At 38.1% G+C, this 14,625-nt stretch overlaps 1 protein-coding gene across 12 annotated transcripts in view; it reads left to right on the forward strand.

Annotated features, from left to right (window-relative positions):
- Positions 1-14,625, forward strand: part of trpm3 (transient receptor potential cation channel, subfamily M, member 3) — a 169,077-nt gene that overhangs the window by 79,502 nt on the left and 74,950 nt on the right. For all 12 annotated transcript variants that reach the window (XM_075468699.1, XM_075468703.1, XM_075468704.1 and 9 more), the window contains exons 2-4: positions 8,476-8,555; positions 11,161-11,362; positions 12,341-12,554. In XM_075468699.1, coding sequence (XP_075324814.1) covers positions 8,476-8,555; positions 11,161-11,362; positions 12,341-12,554 — 496 coding nt within the window. The remainder of the gene's footprint in view (positions 1-8,475; positions 8,556-11,160; positions 11,363-12,340; positions 12,555-14,625) is intronic.

A 14,625-nucleotide genomic window follows, 5' to 3' on the forward strand; every position in this document is an offset into this window, starting at 1 on the left:
TCTCCGTCTGGTCAATCAGATGTAGTGCCCCCATCTATCAAGCAAACACTTGAGTCCACAGGCTCCAGCATATTAAACATTATGAACTGTAGCCTTGCCTCAGGTTGTGTACCACAGTCTTTTAAGAATGCAGTAGTACAGCCACTCATCAAAAAACCTAATTTGGACAACACAATTCTCTCTAACTACCGACCCATCTCAAAGCTCCCATTCTTATCCAAGGTCCTAGAGAAATTAGAACTACAGCAATTGCAATCTTTTCTTGACTCTCATGGCATCCTGGAACACCTCCAGTCTGGTTTTATAGCACTCCACAGCACAGAATCAGTACTCCTCAAGGTTTTTAATGATCTTTTATTAGCCACTGACTCTGGTGACTCTGCAATTTTAATTTTACTTGACCTCACTGCTGCTTTTGATACTGTTGACCACAACATTTTAATTTCACGCCTAGAGCACTGTGTTGGCATCAGAGGCACTGCCCTTCAATGGTTCAAATCCTTCCTGGCAAACAGAAGCTTTTCTGTCTGTCTGAGGGATTCACTGTCCTCCTCTGCACCTCTCTCTTGTGGCGTGCCGCAAGGATCCATTCTTGCCCCTCTACTCTTTTCCCTGTATATGCTCCCCCTTGGGTCTATTCTTAGAAAGTACCATGTATCTTTCCACTGCTATGCCGATGATACTCAAATTTATATGCCTTTTAAAGAAAATGACCCCCAGTCCCTCAAACGCCTACTCAACTGCTTGGAGGATATCAAAGCTTGGATGGCCCTTAATTTTCTAAATTTTGATGAAAAAAAAACTGAAGTTTTAGGGTTTCGTCCCAATACTTCCCCTGCCCCACCTATTGACCTAGGCCTTCTTGGACCCTATGTCAAAGACACGGCAAAAAACCTTGGTGTGACCTTAGATCCAATTTTTAAAATGGAGAAACAAATCAGTATGGTCGTAAAATCCAGTTTTTATCAACTAAGGCTTTTATCCAAGGTTAAACCTTTTTTATCTTTTAAAAACTTTGAAAATGTCATCCATACCTTTGTCACCTCCCGCTTAGACTACTGCAACGCCCTACATGCCGGCATAAGTTCCACCTCTCTCACGCGGCTACAACTTGTCCAAAACGCAGCAGCCCGTCTTCTCACCAAGACACGAAGGCGTGAGCATATCACTCCTGTTCCTGTTCTTACCTAGCTGATCTTTTAAAAATTCAGAGCCACTCCAGGGCCGTCAGGTCAGCAGACAAACTGCGTTTAGTGGTGCCCCGCTCCAGATTAAAAAGTAGAGGGGACCGGGCCTTTGCAGTTGTTGGCCCAAAACTGTGGAATGAGCTCCCTCTTCATATCCCCCTGGCTCCCACCTTAGCTGTTTTTAAAACAGTTCTAAAAACCCATCTTTATGCCCAGGCTTTTATTTCTTTATGATCCTAGTCTTTTAATCTCATCTGAGTCTTATCTATTTATTTTTTAACCCCTTCTCTTTTATCCTTCTTATGTTTTGACATTCTTTTTGCCTTCTGTTATTCCATTAGTTTAGCTTTACTTTATTGTAACTAAAGCATATCCATGCTTGTGCTTTTTGTGTTTATGGGTGTCTTCAAGTGTTATTGTCTGTGTTGTTCATGTTCCTCAAGTCGTTTTTTTTACTTTTTATTTTAGGCCTTCCTGTTAGCACTTTGGTCAGCTGCTATTGTTGTTTTAGAAGTGCATTATAAATAAACTTTGACTTGACTTGACTTGACTTGAATATGCTCATGGCAGTTATGGCTGAAGGTGCAGAGTATTAAGCAGTGTCAGCACACCAGCGGGGGAGTGAGAGACTCAGTACAGCAGTACAGCAGTGTATCAGTGCATCTGTTTTAATCTGCTATGTCTGGTAAAAGTTTGCAAAAGTACCTGATGAGTAATGAGACAAGTGTTGGAAGTAATCCTTAAATTTTCAAAATTACTCCTGAAACTTTGTTTTTCTGCCAGATCTCTGATGGTACAGAAGGAAGCTGAAAAACGTTTCCGAAAATTAGTCCATTTTTTCTAATGTACCTCGTTGCTTATTCATAACATTTGACTTTTAGAGGTGGGATCAAAGTTTGCTGGCCTTATATAAACATAATCCCACTGCAATGCCACTAAAACTCCTGAGCAGACAAACAGTAAAAGTAACATTAAAATTCTTTTAAGCAACTACTGTCTACACATCTAACTTGTTCCCACAGAAATCTCTGAACTACGTCTTATTGGACTTTCACAGATTCAAACAAATAAAATATCCTCTGTATACCATCTCTTTGTTTGCTTTTTTATCTTTTGGTTTCAACCAAGTCAGATCTATCCCAAATTCAGCAGTACACTAAAATATTCCATTCAGTCCCAGCATGCTCAGTGGAGAAGGAGGACAGAGCTGATGACCTCAGCTGCTAATCATATCAAGTAGATGAAGAATACGAGGGGAGTATCTGTAAGATCCATTAGAGGCTTGTTATGGAGTTTCATTTAACAGAATGCAACTTTTACTGTTTACTGTACAGATGCTATAATGTTTTACATCCATAGAAATGAAAGAATATTTTTATTTCAATCTGACAATGACACATTTACAGTAAAATGAGATGGGAGAATCAAGCAGTAGTTTTAATACTGAAAGTGTGGGAAAAGTGTTAGTAGAATGGTTTGGTTTAATTTGTTTCATAAAGGTGGCTGTAAAGTCCTAGTTGAACTTGTCTTTACCTACATTTATACCTTAATCATGTAATTAAATGTGATTAGAATGACTTGCCTTAATTACAGAAGAATGTTTTTTGTAGATTTTTAGCAAGACCGTGTATTCAAATAATATAGTAAAGCTCCTAAATGTCACTTAATTTGTAACAAATGAAAGAATTTAGTTTAATTTATAGAACTTTTTTTTTTCTAATTTCAAAGATGGTAGCATTTCACAGCAATTCATTTGGTTGTCTTTAAGTAAACCTTATTTGAAGGCAGACTCATTGAAATGATCTGTGCACTGTGCTGTCATTTATAATGACAGTCCTCCCAATATTTTGTTGTACAGTACTGGTGGTTTTCGGGAGTATCCTTTTTATAAATCTAGTTAAATTGGAATTAAAACAACATGCTACTCTATATATCAAGATATCAGAGGGAAGACTTTAATTACCATTTGCCTGTGATATTGGAAACCACATAGTGCACATACTCTTGGAGTACTTTGCACTTGGAAGTCACTTTGGATAAAAGCATCTGATAAATGAATAAATGTAACTATAAAACCAGCCCTTGTGTTACAGTATATGCTGTACTACTTTGTACTGTAATGTCTGTCTGTTGCAAATGTGCTACTAACAGTTGCTTAGATTTGGACATTTTACTGTTCAAAAACAAATTTAGCACAAACTGTGCGTGTCACTGAGATTCTGCGACTCATACACATAGATGTCCATAATGTTTAGGAGCAGTCATAACGTACTGTTAACATGCTGTGTTAGCATTGGCAAGCATGATTGAGTGTCTAAGATAGCAAACAGAATGTGTGTGCAAATGTTTTCATGTTTTTAACTAGTTTGTTTTCACGTGAATTTGCATGTGTGTAAACTTGTAATTATATGTGTATTAGTTCCTGTCCCAAATCAAGTGAGAAAGCAGAACGACCTTGTAATATTTACTCCTTCGTTTGGTTTGTCCAACTCTCTCATCCTCGAGTCATGACATTCTAAGGTTTTTTTTCTCATATGCAGTAGCATCTCTGACAAAGACATTGGGCATCATTTGGCATGAGTGTCATTATGTACCAGCTGTGGCAATACTTGATGTGTGAAGCAAATGCTGCCTTACTTCCACAGTAGGAAGTAGAATGGTTTACAGTGGAGCTGCAAAATATGTTTTGAATTCCCAGGGTTCAGTTTCTGTGTGAAATTTGTTTTTTTCACTTGCTTCTGCCTGGGTAACTGCAGTTCTGTTTGACATCATTACTGTTGTGTTTTTTTTTGTTTCTTTTTTTCAGTTTCATTCTTTGGTGAGGTTTAAGTATAAAAACGTCTTGATTGGTCTACTAAAAAAAATGCACTTGGTTTGGATTAGGAAAATTACCTTATGGCTTAAAATACAACCTTTTGTATTTTTTGTCCTGACAAAACGACGGTATTTGTGTGTGAAATGTTGTCTGCCTCTGGTGCCTTGCAGCATCTGGATGGTTTGAAATCAGGTACACTCATCTAAGCATTCTATGTCTGTACTGACACTCATATATATATATATATGGATTTAATTTACACCAGATCTGGTGAAACAGCCTTATTTCTTATAATTTTGCTTACACTTGCAGGATATTGTTTTTACAATAGCTATAGATCACAGGTTTGTTGTTGGATTAATTTAGCTCAGATGTTCTTATGTTCCCAGTTTCCTTCACTTGTTCTGTAATAAAACCTGGTCTGTATGATCTACAATACAGTACATCTTTTTAATATGCTTGATTGAAACATGAAGGAAACCACACTTGTGCAGCGGTAAAAACTGTGAGTACAATGATAAAATGTGCATAGATGTATATGTCTACGTGTGTCTGTGACTGGGACAAAACAAGGGTGGTGAACGGGCAAGACAGATGTAATATTGCTCTACCTAATAGGCCTCTTGTTATTCAGACTCCCCTGTTGATCATGATCTCTGACAGAAATGCATCTGTCCAGCTTTAATTTGAATTAGATGATGTGCTGGAACATAATGAAATCCCGAAGAATACTGTATCAGGGAATGGATACGGACTTTAGAATATTTAGGATGTTGAGAAACTATCTGTTATCTTGTAAAATTTTTGTTTTCCTTTGCTATTTTTTTTTTTTTTTCCATTTGCTTATGCTCCTCAAGTGTTTGTGTGGGTCTGAGAGTTGGGAGGAGACTGCGAAAGAGTTAAACGTTACTTAAACAAACAACTATGCTACCATGAATACAAAGGAACACACATGCACAACACATGCACACACACATTCCATCAGTGCTAACAGTCTCAGTAGTAGATCTGTTGCTTGTCGACAGAGAGGTGGTCTGATCAAGGTTGTTTTAGTCCACTTTAGTTTATTAGCAGGATCTTTCATCTCCCACTCTTGTCAACAAAGACTGAAGGAAAGTTTACAGCAGAACAGCTTATCACATAAGAGAGGTGAGTTTGAAAAAAAAACAGGCTTGTGCACATCAAGAAAAAATGTAAACGTCCTCAAGATTTTTGGGCAAATGTAAGTGTTCACGTTCTTTAGATTTAATCAGGAAATCTCCATTTGTACATATCCACTTTTGTGTCGTTTGTGTCATTTTACTAAACATTTCAATGACCAGAAAATTAAAAATAATGGAGAATTTTACAGTTTTGATTGCCTACCCTCTAAGGAAAATAGAAAGTATTCTGAATATCTATCTGTAATGACTACATCATTTTTCTTTCTTTAACTTTATTGTTGATTTTATATATATATATATATATATATATATATATATATATATATATATATATATATATATATAAAGAAGAATGCAGTCTGCATTAAGATGGATCTCTCTTTAGTTCTCAATGTCGCTGTAGTAACAACCTAACCTGTAATAACCCAAAGCAGCATTGGATGTGCCATATGAAGATAGTATGTCTTGTTCTCATTTAAAAACATGGCCCAATATTGGGCCATTCATATATTTATTCCTTGTCTTCTTGGTTTTATTGTTTAAAAAGGTTAAAACCTTTGAATTTTAATGTCATTCTTGAAACATGAATAAAATTGTAGAAAAATAGAAGATGATGTGATAAGAAATAAGATAAAGAAGCAGCTATTCCTCTTTACACTTTTATCGCTGAACTGGCTACTAAACAAAATTTATTGCGAATTGATTAAAGTGGTTTACAAATTGTTGGAGACAATGATTTAAAGCGGCATGATAGAAAAATGTAATGGCAATATATCTGACGTTGAAACGTGCAGCATTAAATTTATACTGGGTACTACTCATATCGTCTTCTGTCTAAACATCTGATAACAAAGTAATTCAGAGACGAATAAAAAAAAGAGGAGGAAAGGAAAAGGGCGACAGTGGAGACATTAGGCTGTTGATTGGATGTGGTTTGCGGTTCAGCTCCCTGCCAGTGCCAATAACAAAGGGGACATACAATAGCAGGGGAGAAGGAGGTGGGGGGTGGGGAGAAGATGGTGGAGGTTGACTGTAATGGAGTCAAGACCCCTAACAGGCTGTCAGACGCTGCTCACTTACTACACAAGCAAGCCTCACATACACACATGCCCTACACACACTCAAAAAAATCAATCCAATGTTTTGCTGAACAGATGGTGTGTTCTACGTGTGTGCCTGTGTGTGTGTGTGTGTGTGTGTGTGTGTGTGTGTGTGTGTGTGTTTGTGTGTGTGTGTGCACCCCAGTGATAAATATTAATTATACAATGGAGTGCAGGCCACGTGCCATCTCATCATACCATGTCAAATCAGTGCAAGAGAAGTAGTAAATCACATCTACAATGAGGAAAATGTAACTGAAAAATGATGGGATATAAAGGGAATAAAATCTCTGAATTGGTTGTTGGACTACATCAGCTATGTTCAATTTTTTAAGGGTTTTCCTACAGAACCTAAAAGCTTTTTTGAGTTGGATTATTACTACTGACTTTACCTGCAATCTTGCCATTGTTAATCAAATCTGAAGACAAGCGTGTTCTGCAACTGTTGAACAGATCTATTTCATGCCAGGAGAGGCTGGCGGATGAATACACAGTTTTAGCATGACAGGGAAAGAATTGGGTGGTGGGTGTTGTTGTGGCCTGCTGAGTCATCCTGGCCTGGGAGATTTGTTAAAACAGCCCCCTCAGCCCCCCAGAGTAATGGTTAATCGTTGGAAGTGTGGTGTTAGGGTAAGTGTACAGGCATAGCCTGATTGTTGATGGTTGTGGTGGGTTTTGGCGTACCTTGGTGTGACAGGGCCAGTCAGGCGGATGGGGCGCATGTTGTTGTAGCTGTGACCGTTGGGAAAGCCCTGTGCAAGCAGCTCTCAGTTTTGCTGGCTGGGAGAAGAGCTGGGGCAGCTCTCCCAGAGCAAAGAGCAGAAAAACAGATATGTCCTTTTGTTTTCACTGTGGTTGTGTTACCACTGCTATGGGCTTGGTTGTCTGATCTGTCAGCCCTCCTGGTTGTCAGTGAATGTTGAACTGTGACATTTGGTCCTTTTCAGGACCTCTGGTGTTGCCACCAAACCTCACACAGGCACTTCCTAGAATGGCGGTGTCAATCCACAAAGTGCTGCCTTCAGGCCACGAGGCGCTTCTTAAAAAGAATTACATGTATATGACCAAAGGTAGATTTCTCCCATAATCACAGAATCAGAACATTCACATCAAACAGGAGGCAGCACGCAACTGTTTTGGGTTTATTTCCACAGTAAACACAATAGCGTAGCATTGCAGACATGAAAATTATCACAAAGACAGTCACACGGAGCCACAGTCTGCGACAGAAAGCAGGCAGATCCCAAAAAAAAAAAAAACATTGCTTTTTCTCATATTGTTGAGGGATTTAAAAAGAACATGGCAAAGAAGTTTTGGTTTACTTCAGCCATGGATATTTAAGGGCACTTGTTCAATTATTACTTTTGTCTATTGTGAAAAATCCTGTTCTTATCAGACTCTTAAGAGGAGTTTGTAGAACTCATACCCTTTATGGATTCATACATGTATTCTATGTGTGGAAACATCACAGAAGTGCATTATTTTCTTATCCCGTGCTGCAAATGTATCCCTCTGTGGGTCATCAGTGTCTCTATGGTCATATCGGCAGCAGGATAATTGGCTCCAGTTAGTCTCACTGTCACTCAGACCCACAGCAGATGCGACTGCAGGGCGTCACAGTTTCACAAATGCACCCTTTCACTGTCTGCATTAAACCGCAGAACCCATACCTGCCCACAGTTAATGAAATCAAAGTGCACACATACTGTAGATGCTGTAGGCTCACACGTGCTCATCTGACTGCACATGCTAGTATCTAAGGATCAGAAGTCGTGTATTTTTGGCTTTTTTTTTGCCTAAGAACATTTAACATCCACTTTCTCTGTTCCCACCCTAATATCTCATCCGGTTTGAGTCGCAGTCATTGAGTGACAGTAAACATTTCTGTCAGAGTTTCTCCTGTGGTATGTTTTGGGGACTGTGCATTTAGTCTTTGTGTGTTTATTTGTGTGTGTTTGCGCGCAAACGTGCCTCCTCAAGAGTAGTTTTCCTAAACTAGTTTTATTTTTAGTACTTTTTAAAAAATATGTATAAACTTTTGATCGTGTATGAGCTCTATTTTTCCTTGCCCAAAACTGATCTGCTGTGAACAAGTGCTGGCCCTCACATAATGGGCACCGGTATCTGGTATTTTTCTGTTGTCACTTCTTCATGCTCAGGAGGAGGCCTCATTATTAACCAACTGAATGCTTCTGTCTTTATTTCTCCAGGCGCAGAAATCGTGGATAGAAAGAGCATTCAGTAAGAGAGAATGTGTTCATATCATAGCGAGTGCCAAAGACCCCCATAGGTGAGTCCAAATGCATGTGAATGCTTTACATTGTGTGTTCATGTTTTATTCCAACTAATTATTTATTCTTAAATCATGGAAAAGTCCATGATGATGGAAACTGTGTTATCATTACTGCAGTTTCTTTGCAACGACCAAAAAATATAAAACTTAAATACTTTCTGGATTTTGTTATTCGTAGAACATGTGTTTGTGCAAAGGAGGCTAATAGTGATACATACCTTTAAATAAATCATTACGATGCTTTATTATCTCGAGCAACATGTACCAGAGAACTTGTTACTTTGACACTTGGTAGTAAAAATGTAAATTGCCTTTCAGAAAAATTGCAACGCTCTTAACACAGAAAAACCACTGAGGCACGACAATCAGACAATCAAAAGTGTTGGTGCATCTAGTCCACAGGGTGGTGTAAAACACATTGGGAAAGAAAAGGTGCAAGTATATGGCAAGACACTTAAACTTGAAGCTACCAGCAACCAATTCTTCCAGCATTACTGTAGTAAAAAAAAAAAAGATTTCTTGTGTCCACAAGTAAAGTGTATTACATGCCAAGGTAAAGGAGGCTGAAACATGACCACCACTGTATGAGATTAATCCGTTGAAGCGTCAACAGTGGGACAAGAGATACCATAGGAAAGATGCTTCAAAGGTTTCATGGAAAAAAGTAAAATGAGAGACTCTAGACGGCGCAGATGGATGGTTGAGTGTTGAATCACTACTGAACACACATCCCAACTTCAAGTTAGACACTGACAGGGTTTAGAAACCAGGAAAAGAAAATCTACTCCGCAAACTGCTAATTTCTGGAAGATTCTTTATTCCAGCAATCGTATGAAAAGATGTCTATGTCATTCAAGAACGCCATGGAGGCCTTGGTCTGAAGGACAGTGCTCCATCACATGCATTCACAAGTTCTGTCTAACCATAACTGGAATCACAATGACTGGATAACCTTAAATCCTACTCAGAACTTGTACGTCCTTCTCAAATAAGAGATTTACAATGATAGAGGATAAGAGACCTCTTGGAACAGCATTTGAGAGGATTAAGTTGCTGTTTCAGCTAAAGCAGATCATGAACAGAGACTGAAAGACTCCATTGATGGATGGCTCATGGTGAAAAAAGTGTTTCTGTTACTCTCATGTAGTTTATTCAAATTTTGCAATTCTGCAAATAGTGAATGTAAAAACAACTGAGTTCAAAAAACATTATTTTCTTTTTTCTGTTTTTGTTTCCTGAAGAATACAAACGCTTTTCCTTTGTTAAATATTCAGATTTGAAGCTTATATATATATATATGTTCAAAATTGACAAAGAGCATTACTTTTCTTCGCAATGAATAATGTTGGTGTAGAGTCACCAACATTATATTTATTCTATATTTGATTATTGTCTACAAGTGCTACAAATGTCCAGTGATGTGTGCCATCCCCACAAAGAACAAATTATAAGCCATGTTGCAGAGCTTTTGAAACATGCCTCAAACCAACTGTTTACTATTTGGATCCCAGGAAGACTCAACATAAGTTAGCCACAATGTTGTCACTGTACAGAGCATCCTAAAACCACAATAACAAGTTCAGCTGCTGCAGAATTGACATTGAAGTCCAGGTGAAGACCTACTGATAATGACAGTAAAATATTCTATATAATCTTAAAAGGAAGTTTGTTTAGGAAACACATACATCTATAGCAAATTGTATGAAAAGCACAATCCTGGAGGTTCTTTTTATAATAGAAGCACTTTTACACGATAAAAATTATAACAACACTTCGTGTTTGAATTCACTATCTTAACCTTCTTTTTATTCTGCTCTGCAAAGTCAGCATCACACTGATGTAATCCCAGTTTTTATTACACATAATGTTGCTGCATGGGAAAGCAAACTTGGATAGTTTAGTTTAATTCTGTATCTGTCATGATGTACCTGTCATCATATTCAGTTAGACAAACAGGAAATCCTCCCGTTTGTTTGTTGAACCAGATTAGCATAACCAGAAGAAGGTAAGGGGGGGCTTTTTCTTTTCCGGCACATGTACTCGTACTTAAGGCAGAGAGCAGAAAAGTAGCTTTGGTAGGAGATGATGGAAACATGAAGTGATAATCAAAACCTCAATACTCCTTTCCTCAGAGGACTCCCATTCCACTGTAGGGTTAAAACTCAGAATATGAAAGCTGCATTCAGCACATCTGAATAAGCGTGCACTTATGTAAGAATAGTACAATTCAAGACTATCACTCCAATTCTTTTCATGCCTGTGAGGGAGAAGGTGACAGATGTTTGACAAAGAGAAAACAAAAGAAACAGGAGCTAGTAAAACATTGCATATTCCCCTCCTCTCCTCCCGATCTGAAGATGAAAGTCAGGTGACAAGCTGCTGCTACAGCCTTGCCAACCTCTTACATCTGATCACGGCAGCTTTCAGGCTTTTTTTACCTATCATTCTCAGACTCACACAGATTATCCGTCTTCCTTTTCTTTCTTACTATTACAACCACTTTGCTTCGGGGCTCAGAGCTGTCAACATTTCAATTATTCTCTTTCAAAGTCTGAGTAATATGCCAGTTTTGCAATCACTCTTATTTACTCCTCTTATCCAGGTGCTGCTGCGGTCGTCTAATAGGTCAGCATGTGGGTTTGCCGCCCGGCATATCGTCCAGTCAGAATGATAAGGCAGAGCGTTTGGCCAAGAATGACAGCCTGTCGGAGAAGTGGTCAATCAGCAAGCACACACAGCTCAGCCCCACTGATGCCTTTGGCACCATTGAGTTCCAGGGAGGAGGACACTCCAACAAAGCCATGGTGATTCCACTGACACATTATCAGGGTCCTACTTTTGTCAGTTTAATGTGACTTAAAACATTCGACACAGTGTTATGGAAACAGAATTTCCTCATCATGGCATCTGTTGGGGAGGGTAACCCATTGCTAGCTGCACTGAAGAAAGAAGCTGAGACAGCTGACACAACCTGCAACCCTTGTGTCACTTAGAGGAAACACAGACAATTATTTTCTCAGTAAAGAGGAGAAGTGAACCCACATAAAAGGAGTCAGCATTATCCTTTTATTTCATGCTACGGTGACCCTTTTTGCAGCTCATGCATTAAGAATTTTTAGGTGACTCAAGCCTCAATGATGCATTGAAGCAGTTCTTGTGAAGCTCAAATTCGTGTGCTTGTCTAGGTCAATTTCCAGATCATTTAGGCATACCCAAACAAACAAGAATAGAAAACCCACTGGACTTTTTAAGGTTTCCTTCAAATGGTACAAGAGAGCAATCATTAGCCATTAACCTTTTACATCTGGTTTTGACCTCTGATGGAAACGCTGCCTTGTGTAAATATAAAATTATAAGAGATGGAGATTTCTATCACATGTTGTCTTCTTTTTAAAGCTTAAATGTCCTGCTTTAATAGTTGATAGAGCATATTTGTCATTGACCTTACTGTATCTTCTAAAAAAATGTGGAAAGTAACCATGCCTGAGCCATCTCTAAAACTCTGTTTGGGTATGTAATGCTCAAAGTGAATATATATAATGCTATAAATTTTTTTACAGATTTTGAAACTTGCACTATTAAGTTGCATGTGAACAATGAAAAAAAATCCAAGGCAAAAAAAAAAAAAGTTTAATAAAAATATCGATTCTTAGTATTCTTGCATTAGTATTTGATAAAAATGCAAAGCAACATGTCCTCATTTATCTTTGTGTTGACACTAAAGGGTTAACATGACATGTGTCTGTGTCTGTCTATAGAACATATTCTGTCCTTTTTTGCAGTACGTGCGAGTGTCTTATGACACCAAGCCTGACCTGCTGCTCCACCTGATGACCAAGGAGTGGCAGCTGGATCTTCCAAAATTGCTCATATCAGTCCATGGGGGCCTGCAGAACTTTGAATTACAGCCTAAACTCAAGCAGGTTTTTGGCAAAGGGCTTATCAAGGCTGCCATGACAACAGGAGCCTGGATATTTACTGGAGGAGTTAACACAGGTAAGATTTACCTGTTTGTTTCTTTTGAACATGAACAGAATAATAATCTTTTTTTTTTAATATAGTTTTTTCTTTGTGAAACAATCAAAATGTTAATGTAAACAATCATCTGGAATGTTAAAGCGTTTCATCTTAAATTCTACTTACACTTCACAGCCTTTTATTTGACAAACTAAGCTGGCACTTCTACTAGGAGTATGATTAGTGCCTTCTCATGTTCGACAGAAATGATTAGCTATTAAATAACTGTCAAGCCAGTCTGAGGTCTCAAGATGTCTAACCACAGGATTTGTGAAGTTGTTGTCCAACTTATGAGCACTCCATTAACTCACACTTTAAGCCAGAACAGTCATAATAATCAGAGGGTGTGTTTGATTAAAACAGATTGGACAGTTATTCTATTAAAAGTTACATGATGGAGACAGAATAAAGTAGCATTAAGGGTCCTTCATAAACTTTAAGTATCTTTCCATGAGTGGAAATCAAAAATAGCTCATAGCTAGGTTCTGTCAAAATGCAACAGCAGACAATACAGATGATGGCTGAGGTAAAAGGTAAAGACTTGGAACCAGGAACCAGGAATTGGGAACATGCTGAAGCCACAAACAATGTAGATTATGCAGAACCCAAAAGACAGAAGCCTAATCTCACAGGAACTGGAAATGGGGATACCAGGGTAATAATGACATATTGCATATAGGTGTGCATGGTGGCAATAGAGCAGGTGGGGTAATAAACACAACTCAGAGCAGGTTTGGAGCAAGAGGCAGAACTAAGCTGTGTCCAAAATGACTCACTACTAATTAAATAGGGAACTACTTACCATACTGAGTTTGCTATTTGTAGTGCTGTCTGAATGTACAGTGAGGTTTTATATACCCAATATACCGAATACAAAGTAAAATGTAAAATGGTATAGAATTTATTAGATTTTTTGTCTTTGTATTAAAACGTATACATTTGAATTTATTATAAATCTAAGAATCTTGCAAAAAGTAACAGACTTATTATGGTGTTAAAGAGACAGACTGTGACATAGGTTGTGGCACAAAGAATAATGTGTTAAATGTAATGGGATTAATATGAACAAAGCCACAAATAACAACAAACTCAACTCCTTTTTCATTTATATGGTGGGAAGGGAGTTAAATACACTCAGTATATCACAAAAATGTATACTACTTATTGATCTGGTACGTAAACTTGACCAACTGCAGTTATGTCATTCACCACTAACCAACCCTAACTTGCTAGTAATGATTAGTGAGTGAGCGAATGCTTTCGGAGACAGCTTATCAGAAATGTTTAAGGAGGGAAAGCTCTTGCAAAGCAAGCCAGGATCTGAATATATCAGACTGAAATGTATTGGAACAGATGACGTCAAGATATAAGACTTCACCACCCTGCAAGATACTGTGTGAGCTGTCTCAGCCTAGAATGTAAAGGTTATTTTATCAAAACAGAAGACCAAGTCTTATCTTTACAGATTCAGGTGACACGGCCTTAGAAACAAACATCGCTCCAGTGAAAATCACTACACAGGCTCAGGAACACTTCTGAAAACCATTGCCAGTTAATCACTGGTTTATCACTACATCAACAACTGCAGGTTAACGCTCAGTCATAGAACATGATGAACAAGATCCCAAAACAATGGTCCTTTTTGTACCTTTTTTCTTGATACAAACAACATTTGAAACTCTGTTTAGAAATCATGGACTCTCTGTCCTCTGGGTCTCCACACTGTCCCTACACTAAACAAGAATGGGAAAAGATTCAGTCCTCCTCAGTTACCAATTCTTACAGAAGCTCATTTAAAGAAATGAAAAGGGTGATGTAACACAGGGGTAAACATGCTCTGTCCCACCTTTTTTTTAAATGTGTTAGCGGCATCACATTTAAAAAGAGAACCGATAACCAAATTTCATTAGTTTTAACTTTTGAAATGTTTTTTTCATTCTGCTTTCAATTAAATATTGGTTTTAAGGATTTTCAAATCATTGAATTCTTCCTCTATCAAAATTTTATAGTGTCATAGCTTTTTTTCACCGCTTTGGCGAGGCCTAGAGTG

This window comes from Odontesthes bonariensis, chromosome 6 (genome assembly GCF_027942865.1).
Source record: "Odontesthes bonariensis isolate fOdoBon6 chromosome 6, fOdoBon6.hap1, whole genome shotgun sequence".
NCBI lineage: Eukaryota > Metazoa > Chordata > Actinopteri > Atheriniformes > Atherinopsidae > Odontesthes > Odontesthes bonariensis.